Source organism: Peromyscus californicus, unplaced genomic scaffold, assembly GCF_007827085.1.
Source record: "Peromyscus californicus insignis strain IS unplaced genomic scaffold, ASM782708v3 Scaffold_3__1_contigs__length_106647218, whole genome shotgun sequence".
NCBI classification, from domain to species: Eukaryota; Metazoa; Chordata; class Mammalia; order Rodentia; family Cricetidae; genus Peromyscus; species Peromyscus californicus.
Window position 1 is genome coordinate 60,698,141 of NW_026294551.1, and position 13,555 is coordinate 60,711,695.

The following is a 13,555-nucleotide window of genomic DNA, read 5'->3' on the forward strand; positions in this document are numbered from 1 at the left end:
AAGAAATTCCCAGACTTGTTAGCTTTTTATTGTTGTTGTTGTTTTTTAATGAAGCTATAGTTTAAAGAAAATTAAGTGACAAAACCCTTATAGAAAGCTCGGTATTATGTTGCACACCTTTAGTCCTAGAACTTGGGAGGAGAAGGTGGGTGTCTTTCTGTTACTTCAGGGTAGCCTAGTCTTGGGTGATATCCTGGTTCTTATAGTAGTCTTTATTACCAGGTTGTCATATTAAAAGGCAGAAAAGCCAGGCTAGTAAGATGGGTTCTATGGGGGTAAAGGGGCTTACTTGCCACCAACCTATGGAACCCACGCAGTGAAAGGTAAAATAAACTCCCACAGGTTGTCCTGTGACCCGCAAGTCCATTGTGGCAGATGTGCACACCTGCACATAAATCTCTGTACACACAAAGTAAACAACGTTTTTTATGCAAAAAAGCCCAGCAGTTACTTAAATTTCGTGATAGCTGAGAACCTATGGGAATATTTTATCTGAAAATTCTGCTGTTGGTAGATTGTTACTTGAGCCTAACCCTGATCCAGAGATTACAGACCAACTTAAGCTTTTGACTTAGCAATGGTGTGAATGCAAAAGGTAGTCAGCAGCAACTTTACTTTTAATTGTGTACTTCAATCTTTTCTGGGGCTAGTGGCCCCTCACTTATGAGTAGAAACAATTGATGGGTACAGTGTGCAATGCTACTGCGTGTAGGACGTAGGTTAATATATTCAGTGCCCTTCCAGCTTCTGAACTTGCACTGTTATGGGTTTAGTGGGATATAACCCCATTGTGATTTGCAGAACACCTGTGCTTAGGAGAATGTCACACTCACTGTCCTGCAGTTTTGGATGAAAGTTAAATTAATGGTCTAGAAAACCTATCAGGGGTGTTTGCTTTCTTTAGGGAGAACATGTACATATGAATGGTTCCCTTAACTTTCAGACCAAACTTTTTATGATTGTCGAGTGTCTGTCACAGACCTTTATTTGGTAATGCTTTCATCTCACTGTCCTTTTTTATTCCATCTGAGCTAGACTATAAATGGTTTCGAGAACAGAGACCTTATCTTCTACTTGTTGTCACACTTACAACTTCATTGCATCCTGCGTCGTGCTTTTATGCAGGGGCTATTAAAACAATAGCTCTTTGACCAAATCCTGTTCCTGTAGATAAGTTCTGAGAGCATGGCCCTAGCCACTTGTTTGTTTTGTCCCTAGCTCCTTCCATGGTATGATAACAGTAGCTGTGAGAAATACTGTATACTTCTTAAAAGCTAAAATAATTTTCATCTGACCCTTTACAGAAAAAGGTTGCCATCCTTTTTTTGAAACACATGCATTACTGAATGGTTGTATACAGTCATCTTTGCCTCTAGAAAAATAAAATTTCTATGTTAGAAATTGTTTTCATATGCACTCTTAACTGTTGTGTTGTCAAAGAGGACTTTCAACCACAACTCTCGTATAATAAAGTGAAAACATAATAAAGTTTCATGATAATGATTGAAAACAAAACTACTTCAGAAATGTTCAGAATCTGTCCTTCCCCTTTTCCATTACATCTCAGGCATTAGAATGAGTTAGGCTTACAGGACTTGGTGGCGCACACCTTTAACCCCAGCACTGGGGAGGCAGAGTCAGGTGGGTCTCTGTGAGTTCAAAGCCAGCCTGGTCTACACTGTGAGCCAATTCCAGGACAGCCAGGGCTACACAGTGAGACCCTGTCTCAAAGAAAACAAAAGAAGGAAGAAGGTGTTAGACTTCATATTACTCATGTGTCAAGGTCTACAGTGAATCCCTGTACTTGCTGGAGTTGAGTGAAAGTGGCTGGCGCACTGCAGTGGGCAGTGTGTCCTCACTGTTCCTGAGGACAACGTTTAGCAGATGAATCTCACACACTCAGTGCCATTTTTTTCTTTCTTTCACTCAACAGCTGCTGCTCTCCTGTTTCAGAGACAGCTCTCACCAACCCCAGGATACCCGAGTCAGTACCAGCTGTATGCAATGGAGAACACACGACAGACCATCCTAAATGATTACATTACCTCACAACAGATGCAAGTGAGTTTGCGTCCTGATGTTGCCAGAGGACTGTCCCCACGAGAGCAGCCACTGGGTCTCCCTTACCCAGCTACAAGAGGTATGTAGAATTCTTTTCACATTTGCGAGTAATTAGTAAATACTTGTTAAATGAGGATGGAAAGACATAAAAGAAGCTTATACTTGTCTCTATAGATTTTTGCCCTTGAAAGCAAGTAATACTATGAGATGAGCTGTTACAGTGAACATTAAAGTAACTACGCCATCTACTTGTAGAAGTGTTTAAAGATCATATTTTCTTTAATATGTTCATACCTGAGGTGACTTGTATAGAGCTCAGTGCATTCATAGCCTCCTTTAGGTTTAAAGACGTCTGAGGAGCAATGATAATTTTTTAAACATTCTTATTTACATTGAATGCAAATTATCATTGTATTGTAAAGAGACAAAATGGAAAAACCATGTATGTTTCTGGAGTTAGGTGTTGGTTTGCAGTAATGCCTAACATGAACTGTTTTTGTCTTTTGGATAGGAATCATTGACTTGACCAATATGCCTCCAACAATTTTAGTGCCTCATGCTGGGGGAGCGAGCACTCCTCCCATGGACAGAATCACTTACATCCCTGGTACACAGATTAGTTTCCCTCCCAGGCCGTACAATGCTGCCTCTTTGTCTCCAGGTGAGATGCTCCAAGCTAACATATCTGACTTGTTCTAGATGAAAAGGAAGCAAGGGTTCTAGAAAAATAAGTCAATGATTTTTCTAGGGAGAGCATATACATATTTAAAATAATGCCCTCTATTTCTCAGACAAAATTGTTTAAAATATATACATCTCTAACAAGACCAAGACACTTTAGTTTTTCTGGTGTAGCTTGCAGAGGAATTCTGAGCATCTTTCTTCCATTCTGCTCTTCATTTAACATATACCTGTAGCTAGATACTCCACAGATACCCTAAACACTTATATTATGCTCCATTTACTATTTGAGACTCTACCATAAACTCCATACATCTGTATTTGAAGCTTGTTGTCTTTCGGTCATTTACAGATTTAACATGCTAGGCTGTCCGTTCAGTCTTGAAGTTGCAGATTCATGTTTTACAGGACACCCAGCACACCTTACCGCAGCTGCAAGTGCTGAGCGGGATCGAGAGCGCGAAAGGGAGAAGGAGCGTGAGCGTGAAAGGGAGCGCGAACGTGAAAGGGAGCGCGAACGTGAACGCGAACGAGAACGTGAACGAGAACGAGAAAGGATGTCTGCTAATTCCTCTGATCTCTACCTACGACCAGGTCAGTGAGAAGCTTTGCTATTTCCGTAGGCTACAGGTCCTGGTGATTTCTTGTGAGGCATTATGCTTAATTATTCTATGTAGGAAAACAAAAATTATAAGATGGAAAGTCAGTATATGTAAAATAGAAGCCAGAAGGGACTTACCAGGACAAAAGTGTCAATTTGATTGGGCCCAAGCAACATGTTCTTCAGTTGCTCCTAGAAATACTGGGTATGAGGCTCTTGAAGACAGAAGAACAGCCCAAACTCTAGTTTAAAGGGGGAATTAGAAAATCTGGTTAGAAGGAGATGTGGCGTCTTGAATACAGTGCTTACAGTGAAGCACTTTTTAGGAGGTCAGTCATGTGACCAGTGGCATGGGGTGTGTTAGAACCCTGGGCTGTTGAATGAATAGTCTCAGGAATTCATGAATGCGCCAGTGGTGCCATCAGACATTCAGACACAGAGAATGGCCAGAAAGAAACTGCTGAGAATAACAGAGAAGCAGAATGAAGGGAGTTGACAGTAACTTGATAGGCTAAAAAATAAGATTGAGCTGCAAGTTAAAATACAGCTGAGTTCAACCTGGGGTGCATGTCTATAACCCAATGTCTTTGTTGAGGTTTTATTGCTGTGAAGAGACACTAGGACCATGGCAAATCCTATAAAGGAAAAAAACCCATTTAACTGGGGCTGGCTTACAGGTCCATTGTCATTACGGCGGGCAGCATGCAGGCAGATGTGCTGGAGGAGGAGCTGAGAGCCCTCCATCCTGATCTGTAGGCAGCAGGCAGGTAAAGAGAAGAAACCTCAAAGCCACCCCTTGTGACACACCTCCTCCATCAAGGCCATAAGTACTCAAACAAAAACACACCTCCTAATTCCCTTTAAGTCTTTGGGGGCCATTTTCATTCAAACTACCACACCTAAGCGGAGGCAGGAGGATTGTACATTTGATATCAGCCTGGCATTCATAGCAAGATCCTGTCTCATAATAAAGAAGAGTAGGAAGTGGGGGCGGCGGTGTTGGAGAGTGGCGTTTAGAGTGACAGCATGACAAATGGCAAGATCACAGCAGGGAGGACAAGTAGTAGTTTTGCTTTGGATTCATTTACTCTTACAGGTATTTGAGCCATCTCTCTTTATCCCTGTTACATTTGTCTTTCTCGGTTATTTTAATCAAATAAGACCATTTATGGGGTCCATGTGACACTCAAGAACACAGACTGAGCTACAAGAGTTGAAACCCTGTCAAGAGGTTTCCATGGGCAGGTGCTAGAGAAGAGTCGTTCAGTCTCTAGATGCCCTCCAAAGGGCAAAGTGGGTGTAGGCAGAGGGAAAGCAGAGGTAATGGTTGCACAGGTAGGCACAGCAATGAAGATACAATGGCAAGAGTGTCCAGTTCATATTTTAATGAGGGACAAACCCTTTGAAATCATTGGGAATGTCAGCAGGTGGAAGCTAATCATCACATTTGATCCAGTCATATTGTTCCTGATGACTTACGTGGTTTGCATTCAATGTGGTTGCATAGCTGAAATACATTTAAATATTATTTATAGTTAAATATTTAATATTTAATATAAATATTATTTATGCAGTTAAATATTATTTATACTTAGAAAAATCACTAATAGTCTGGTCCTTTAAAAAATGCCTGTAATACATAAATACCATAATATTGAGTTCATGTAGATTATATAAAACATGAAAAATTAAAGTCAAATTCAAATGATACAGAATTTTGGTAGGAGCTAGGTCTTAAACACATGTTGATCCCATTGATTTGCAAAGTGACAGGTAAAAACATCAAAATACTATTTTCTTATTAGATACTGAATTGACCTTTTCCATGTAGCAGCTTCACAAACACAGACACTGATATATGACAGATGCCATGTAAATGGGGTCACTCTTGTGCATTAAAAATATGAAGATTAATTGATTAGCAATTCCACTTCTAGGAATCGGTCCTATAGAAATACTGATATATGTCAAAGTGTATTCAGAAGGGAGGAAACTGTCACAGAGTCTGGCTGAAGTGGTACTGGCTGTGGGGATAAGTCTGGCTAAACTGTCTGGCTATTACACAGGCAAAGAATGAGGCAGAAGGTTGGAGGGAAGGCACAGTACAAGCAAAGTAGAGAAGAAATTGATCAGGGAATGAGTTAGAGTCTCCCAGCTCTGCTAGGAGAGAGTTAAAGCTGAGTAACACTCTCCAACCTCGAAGAAGGGTAGCTATGGAAGACAAACTTTTGGGGAGGGTACTGTGAATATTCCATCTCACAAGAGAAAGCTTGCTGCAACCTACGTAATTGTTAAGGAGAAATAGGCCAGGGGCAGGGGAGGGAAGACGGCTCAGGTGGTAAAGTGCTTGCCACAGAAGCGTGGCCGCCTGAGTTTGGTTCCCAAACCACGTAACTAACACAAGTGTGGTGCCATGGACTTGTAATAGCGATGTGGAGAGACTTAGACAGTTGGATCCCTGGTGTTCACTCGTCAGCTTGCCTACCCAATCTCTGGATTTCAAGCCAGTGAGAGACTCTCTTAAAAAAACAAGGTGGATCTATAGCCCATTTCTTAATTGGACTGTTGGGCATTTTGATGTCTAATTTATTGAGTTCCTTATATATTCTGGATTATCAGTCCTCTGTCAGATGTAGGGTTGGTGAAGACCTTTTCCCATTCTGTAGGCTGTCGCTTTGCCTTGTTGACCGTATCCTTTAGCCCGAACTGACCTACTCTGGTGATAGGATGGCCAAACACCCTAATTGTCGTGCTAGAAACCCCATCCAATGACTGAGGGAACTGGATGCAGAGATCCACGGCTAGGCCCCGGGTGGAGCTCCGGGAGTCCAATTGGTGAGAAAGAGGAGGGTTTATATGAGCGAGAACTGTTGAGGTTGGATAAAGCACAGGGACAAATAGCCAAACAAATGGAAACACATGAACTATGAACCAATGGCTGAGGGGCCCCCAACTGGATTAAGCCCTCTGAATAGGTGAGATAGTTGATTGGCTTGATCTGTTTGGGAGGCATCCAGGCAGTGGGACTGGGTCCTGTGCTCAGTGCATGAGTTGGCTGTTTGAAACCTGGGGCTTATGCAGGGACACTTGGCTCAGCCTGGGAGGAGGGGACTGGACCTGCCTGGACTGAAGTCTACCAGGTTGATCTCAATCCTCGGGGGAGTCTTTGCCCTGGAGGAGATGGAATGGGGGGTGGGCTGGGGGAAATGGGAGGGGGGGAGGAGGGGGGAGAACAAGGGAATCCGTGACTGATATGTAGAATTAAATTATATTGTAAAATAAAATAAATAAATAAAGAAAGAAAGAATAAATTAAAAAAAAAAAAACAACAAGGTGGAAAGTACCTGGGATGACAGGGATTGATCTCTGGCCATGCACACTCATGCACGCATGTCTGTACACACACAGAGGTAAAACAGGAAGAACTAGGGTTGAGTGCAGGAACCCCACACTGCAATGCAGCCGCTGTGTGTGTCTTTTTGTGGTGGACGGAAAGCTGTTTGATCTGGGAGAGCGCTCTAACCATAGCAGAATCTGATCTGGGAGAGCGCTCTAACCATAGCAGAATCTGCAGCAGTCTGCAGGATTAGCGTCTGAGATGCGCAGCACTTTGTAGTTGGTTCTTCTTTCCTTTCTGGAATCGAGATAGAAACTCCTAACAAAAGTGGAAATGACAGCTGAGATTGTTTAATTTTTGTTGGGTTTTATTATATCTTTATTGAGAAACTTACAATTCATTTCTAGAAAGTATAGTATCAAGTTTCTTATTCTCATTTTCTATTTAGTAATACTAGGAATTAAAAATTCTACATTTTTGCTGCCTTTATTTTTGTAGCTGCTGCCTTTGGATTATCAGTGTTCCTCTTTCTTTTACCTCTTCAGGCTCAGAACAGCCAGGCCGACCTGGCAGCCACGGATATGCTCGCTCCCCTTCCCCTTCAGTAAGAGCTCAGGAGACCATGTTGCAACAGAGACCCAGTGTTTTCCAGGGAACCAATGGAACCAGTGTAATCACACCTTTGGATCCAACTGCTCAGCTACGAATCATGTCAGTCTTTTGTACTCTCATAAACATTTCGACCAAAATAAGTACATATCTTGCATGTGTTTATTTTAATTTACGTTTTTTGATAACTGTGTGTGCACAAGCAGGTCACACAACAGCTTGTGGGGGTTCTAGTTTCTCTTTCTACCATGTGGTCCTGGGGATTGAACTCAGATTGTGAGCCTTTGCAACAAGCACCTTTACCTGCTGAGCTGTATGGTTTTTAAACCACTGACTAAAATAGTCAAGCTTTTCTATTTGCTTTTTTTTAAATGTAATTTGTTCTTTCATTTCCCAACAAGCCCTACCCCACCTCCAACAAATATTCTTCTCTTAAGTCCTTTATTTTCTTTTGTTTACAGGCCACTGCCTGCTGGGGGCCCTTCCATAAGTCAAGGCCTGCCAGCCTCCCGCTACAACACTGCTGCGGATGCCCTGGCTGCTCTTGTGGACGCTGCAGCTTCTGCACCCCAGATGGATGTTTCCAAAACAAAAGAGAGTAAGCATGAAGCTGCCAGGTTAGAAGACAATTTGAGAAGCAGGTCAGCAGCAGTTAGTGAACAGCAGCAGCTAGAGCAGAAAAACCTGGAGGTGGAGAAGAGATCTGTTCAGTGTGTGTGCACTTCTTCAGCCCTTCCGAGTGGCAAGCCCCAGCCTCATGCCTCAGTAGTGTATTCTGAGGCTGGGAAAGATAAAGGGCCTCCTCCAAAATCCAGATATGAGGAAGAGCTAAGGACCCGAGGGAAGACTACCATTACTGCAGCTAACTTCATAGACGTGATCATCACCCGGCAAATTGCCTCGGACAAGGATGCGAGGGACCGTGGCTCTCAAAGTTCAGACTCTTCTAGTAGCTGTATGTATCTCAATCTGAGTTTCACAATGTGGTATCTGAGTAAAGAGTGACTTTATTCTTTAGGTAAAGCACGGCCTGGAATGAAACAATCCTAATGCTTGACAGTAATAGAAAAGAAAGTATTGTGGGTGCAAAAATGTATCTTCTAATATTCTTATGACTTACATATTCCCATGTCCTATAAGTATAAGCCAATCAATATATTATCTAGGAAAAAACCATAGAATTAGAAGTGGTTAGATGGAAAATAGAGCTTCTGAAGGTATTTAGGCACCTGAAATGGGAATATCTTCAAGATCTGTGCTCCCACAACGCATTCTCTGAGAATTTGTTTGCTAAATTCACTGATCTCCCAAAGCCTCCTGTGTCTTTCTCTGAAGTAGTGGTTTTGTTTTTGTTTTTTAAGTGAGCCTGTTAGTGACTGGTATTCACTGTGTATCTTTCTTGAGAATTGGATTTTGATTCAGTCTGGCTAGTCACTGTGATGTTTGTTCTGCAAGTAAGTATCAAAATAATACACAAAAATGCTTTTTAAAATTTCTTAGGGGTGATGAGATGGCTCAGCAGGTAAAGGTACTTACCACTAAATCTGATGATCTGAACCCATAGTAGAAGGAGAGAACTGACCATGCCATCAGTTGACCTTCCCATGTGTGTAGGGATAATGGCTTTCCATACACAGAAGTAAATATATAAATGAATAAATGTAATTTAATTTGTTTCTTAGCTATGACCTAAATATATTCTATATGGAATTTTAGAGAAAGACAAGCATGCTTAAATTAGCAGTTGTGATAACTGGAAGCAGTTTAATCATGTAGTCATTTTTTTATTATCTCCATTAAGGAAATTCAGTAGTACTGGAATAGAGTTTGGTTTTTATCGCCAAGTATTCACTTGGGTCATTATAAGTTGTTGGCAAAATTTTCACAGAGAAGTGGCATTGGGAATAAACTGTAGAAGAAATACACCCTTTAACCTGGGGTTAAGGAAGTTTACAACATAGATTTTCAACATTCAAAATCTGCTAGCTCAGGGAGAGCAGGAATGCAGGGCATCTTGGTGGGGAGTCAGGGATTAAGTCTATTGCAGTCAGTGCACTTAGCAGACTCTGCTTTGGGAATTCGTTTTTCAGCAGTCTGAAAATAGAAAGCCCACGTTCTTAGATCCTCATGTTCCTACTTTTGAGTGCAGTTATCTTTTCTATCACTGGCAATATCCGGCATGATACATAGGCTCATAACAACTACTCAGTGTCCTTTTCAGTGTGACTCTTGAGAGCCGCCCTCAGCCTTCACCTTGCACCTTAATCTTCAAGAGCAACATGAATATAGTTTGCAGAATACTGTCAGTTCTTGTCATTTAAGATGTTGGTTCATAAGCATTGATGAGTAACAATAAATACAAAACTTTCAAGTCAGAAAGTTACTTACAACATAGTGGTTTGTTTTAGCTCGTAAGCATTGATTTCCGTGACAGGTGGGAGGTATGTAGAGATGTCCATTTGAATAGTAAGAGCATTATGCAGTGGCCAAGTAGTTCACCTATGCCTGTGTTCAGCCAAGGTCGTAACCCTGAGTCAGGTCTGGGACAGACTGTAGATGGCCTCTAACAGAAGTTTCTTACCAAGTTCTACCTGACTCTCCCCAAATCCCAACTCTAAAAGCATGGCAGGTTTGTAGAAAGCTACCCATGATCTACATCTTCAGAACCCATCAATTTTCTTGAGAGCTGTATGTATCTTAGAGGGGTCTGTGTGGGTATCCTCCAGAATTGGTTGATACTCTCCCTCTTTGAAGTAATTTCCTTCACATATTTCCTACCACTCCTGTTCACTTCTCAGTGTAATGCTTGAGTTATCTGAGAAACTCAGGATAGCATTTTCTAAGCAGTAACTTAGTCTTGGGACAGTGAAGCAGCTTTATGGCCTGTTTGTTAAGATCAGATTGTCCCACAAAGATGGAATTATTGGGATCAATTAATGGTTGAGATCTATCCCTCACTTACTCATTAATCTCCTTTGATGAATGTTCGCCTGTGGTTTCTTTTCAAGGTTCCAGGGGCTTATCACAAATCTTAATTCTGCTTCATCTCATGCTTAAAGAACCTACAACCTATTGAGATTAGGAGCACAGAGGCACCTTTAATAGTCTGTTGTGTTTGATTAAGTTTTATTCCTAGTATAGAATGCTATTGGACATTCTTTAGCAGAATAAAACAACTAAAATATGCTAATAGCTTTGAAGAACTTGGACTTCTGAACCTTTCCATGGATTTATTTTAAAATGAGGTTCTTTTCTTAAAGTGTCTTCTCACAGGTATGAAGCACCTAGTGATGCTATTGAGGTGATAAGTCCTGCCAGCTCCCCTGCACCAACCCAGGACAAGCCACAGGCCTATCAGCCAGAGATGGCTAAGCAAGCAGAAAGTATGTCTGTTTTGCCATTTCCGTGTCTCATATTTGCATTATCATTTGCTTCTAATTACCTGTCTAGGCCGTGGTAAGAACACTTGTTGCTGGTTAGTCTGCTTTAGAAACCTTTAGAGCTGTACTAACAACTTTCACCCTTTACACTATTATTGGGTACTCTTTTGTGTATAGTTTAGTGAAAATAGATGCACTGGGGCTGAGGAGGTGTCTGTAGGTAAAGTAACTGCTGCACAAGCTTGAGGACCTGAATTTGGATACCGAGAAGAACCTCATGAAAAAACTGGGCCTAGCAGTGAGTCCTGTAGCCCCCGCATGGAGGAAGAGGTGCAGGAGCACAAAGGAAGGACCCTAAAGCTCACTGGCTAGGCAGTCTGGCTGATCCGTGCGCTTCCGGTTCACTGACAGCCCTGTCTCAGAAACTAAACATCAAGGTAGAGGGCAGTAGAGGAAAGACCCTTGACATTAACCTCTGGCCTGCACATTCACACATACATGCACACAAATACTCTAGTAAGTGCGTGCATGCGTGCACAGACACACGCGCACACACACACACACACACACACACACACACACACACACACAGGAAAATGGCTGATGGCTTTGCCCACTTTTTTGGGAGCGGGGCTGTTTCAAGACAGGGTTACTCTGTGTAACAGCCCTGGCTGTTCAAGAACACACTTTGTAGACCAGGCTGGCCTTGAACTCACAGATCTGCCTGGCTCTGCCTCCCAATTGCTGGGATTAAAGAGGTGTGCTGCCGCCGCCGCCACCACCACCACCACCACCACCACCACCACCACCACCACCACCACCACCACCACCACCGGCGCTTTGCCCGCTTCTATACTCATATTTTACTCTACATCAGTGGATATTTTTTGCTTCAAGATATAAAAACAAAAATTAGGTGTAGAGGTACATATCACATCCTTTTCTTATGTTCTTCTGAGTTATTAATACTTTATACTGAGTCGGGGCAGAGGCATTCCTGGTGTAATGTGTGTACCTGCTCTCTATTAGATGAGCCCACTCGGCAGTATGAAGGACCACTGCATCACTATCGGTCACAGCAGGAGTCCCCATCTCCACAGCAGCAGCCACCACTGCCCTCATCCTCTCAGGCCGAAGGAATGGGGCAGGTGCCCAGGACCCATCGGCTGATCACACTTGCTGATCACATCTGTGTAAGCCTTTTCCCACTTCTATTATTATTTTTTAATCATGCAGAAAGCAGGTTTTTTTTTAAATAAAATCATAGCAAAGATATTCAGGTTAATTAGCATGGGGCACTAGGAGTCTGACTCAAGGCCCTTTTGTGCTCAGAATGAAACTCTGTCTCAAAAAAAAAAAAAAGACAAAACAAAAAGTTCAGTTCACACCACTCTTGGGTAGGTATCTAACGACCTTCACCACTTACTCCTCTTCTCATCCACAGCAAATTATCACACAAGATTTTGCTAGAAATCAAGTTTCCTCGCAGCCTCCTACTTCAACATTCCAAACTTCACCATCTGCTCTGGCATCCACACCTGTAAGAGCTAAAACATCGAGTCGCTACAGCCCAGAGTCCCAGTCTCAGACTGTTCTGCATCCAAGACCAGGTTCTAGAGTCTCTCCAGAACATCTTGTGGATAAATCCCGGGGAAGGTAGAATTTTGTTTTGTTTTTACCAAACATATGTAAATTTGGCCCCAGTAAGGTAATTTTAATATGTCTAGAAGTTAGGAGATTCATTTCTCAAATCAAATATCATTTGCCCTTATTCTCTGGAAAGTGGAAATGGGTATTTTTCTCTGTATATTACTTTCAGGATGTTCACTGTCTGGGCACTTAGTACAGTATGTGTATTAATGTATATTCAAAAGTAGTTGGGTAGTATTTGCAGAGGCTTGATTATTCTTTCAGAATTCTTTCTCAGGCTAGACAGGTGGTACATTGCTATATTTCCAGCTACTCAGAAGGCAGGGACAAGAAGATATGAAGCTTAGGGATAGTTTTGGCTACATAATGAGACCCTGTCTCAATAAATTCAATAACAGTAACAAAAAAAAATCCAGGCCGTGAGTATAGTGCAGTAGGGATGCACTTGCCTCATGAGGGCAAGGCTTCAGGGTTGGTGACTAGTGGTGCTTCTGTCTGAAGCTTTTCAAAAAGGAAACAAGTGTTTTAATTCAAAGCAGTACACTAAACATCAATTCATGTTAAATTATATTTAAATAGCACAAAGGAAATAGTTCTTCAGAATGCTGAGAACAAGAATGAGTATCAGTAAAACAAAGATTCTAGCAAATACTTTGAATATACATAGAGGATGGATAAACCAATCACGTGGAAACCAATGCTCAGCTCCAAAAAAGAGATTTATTTTTTTTATTTATTTTTTTTTTTTGGTTTTTCGAGACAGGGTTTCTCTGTGTAGCTTTGCGCCTTTCCTGGGACTCACTTGGTAGCCCAGGCTGGCCTCGAACTCACAGAGATCCGCCTGGCTCTGCCTCCCGAGTGCTGGGATTAAAGGCGTGCGCCACCACCTCCCGGCCAAAAAAGAGATTTATAGGAGACATGATTATTCCCCAAAATGAGCAAGGTAGAAAGATGTAAGGATAATATATTTAGGAAGCTTGCAGGAGTCAGGTGGGATGGCACTCCTTAAAAGTAGAAAACCCCTGGGTGTGGTCACTCATGCCTTTAATCCCAGCACTTGGAGATAGAGGCAGGAGGATTTATGTGAGTCCCAGGACAGCCAGGACTACGTAGAGACCCTGGCTCACACAAAGTAGAACCCTCACAGAACATTCTTTCCGTGTATGCTTAATGCAGCGAATGGCCAGCTGCTGCGATTTCATTCTCACCTCCCCCATCCCCCATCTCCTGCCGCCA

At 42.2% G+C, this 13,555-nt stretch overlaps 1 protein-coding gene across 19 annotated transcripts in view; it reads left to right on the plus strand.

The window, feature by feature from the left end:
• Ncor1 (nuclear receptor corepressor 1) overlaps positions 1 to 13,555 on the plus strand; it is a 155,133-nt gene that overhangs the window by 127,431 nt on the left and 14,147 nt on the right. For 17 of the 19 annotated variants that reach the window (XM_052757109.1, XM_052757108.1, XM_052757112.1 and 14 more), the window contains 8 exons: positions 1,934 to 2,140; positions 2,573 to 2,722; positions 3,151 to 3,336; positions 7,226 to 7,391; positions 7,751 to 8,244; positions 10,550 to 10,672; positions 11,699 to 11,862; positions 12,114 to 12,325. In XM_052757109.1, coding sequence (XP_052613069.1) covers positions 1,934 to 2,140; positions 2,573 to 2,722; positions 3,151 to 3,336; positions 7,226 to 7,391; positions 7,751 to 8,244; positions 10,550 to 10,672; positions 11,699 to 11,862; positions 12,114 to 12,325 — 1,702 coding nt within the window. The remainder of the gene's footprint in view (positions 1 to 1,933; positions 2,141 to 2,572; positions 2,723 to 3,150; positions 3,337 to 7,225; positions 7,392 to 7,750; positions 8,245 to 10,549; positions 10,673 to 11,698; positions 11,863 to 12,113; positions 12,326 to 13,555) is intronic. The other 2 variants (XM_052757125.1, XM_052757129.1) reach the window with 1 other exon arrangement.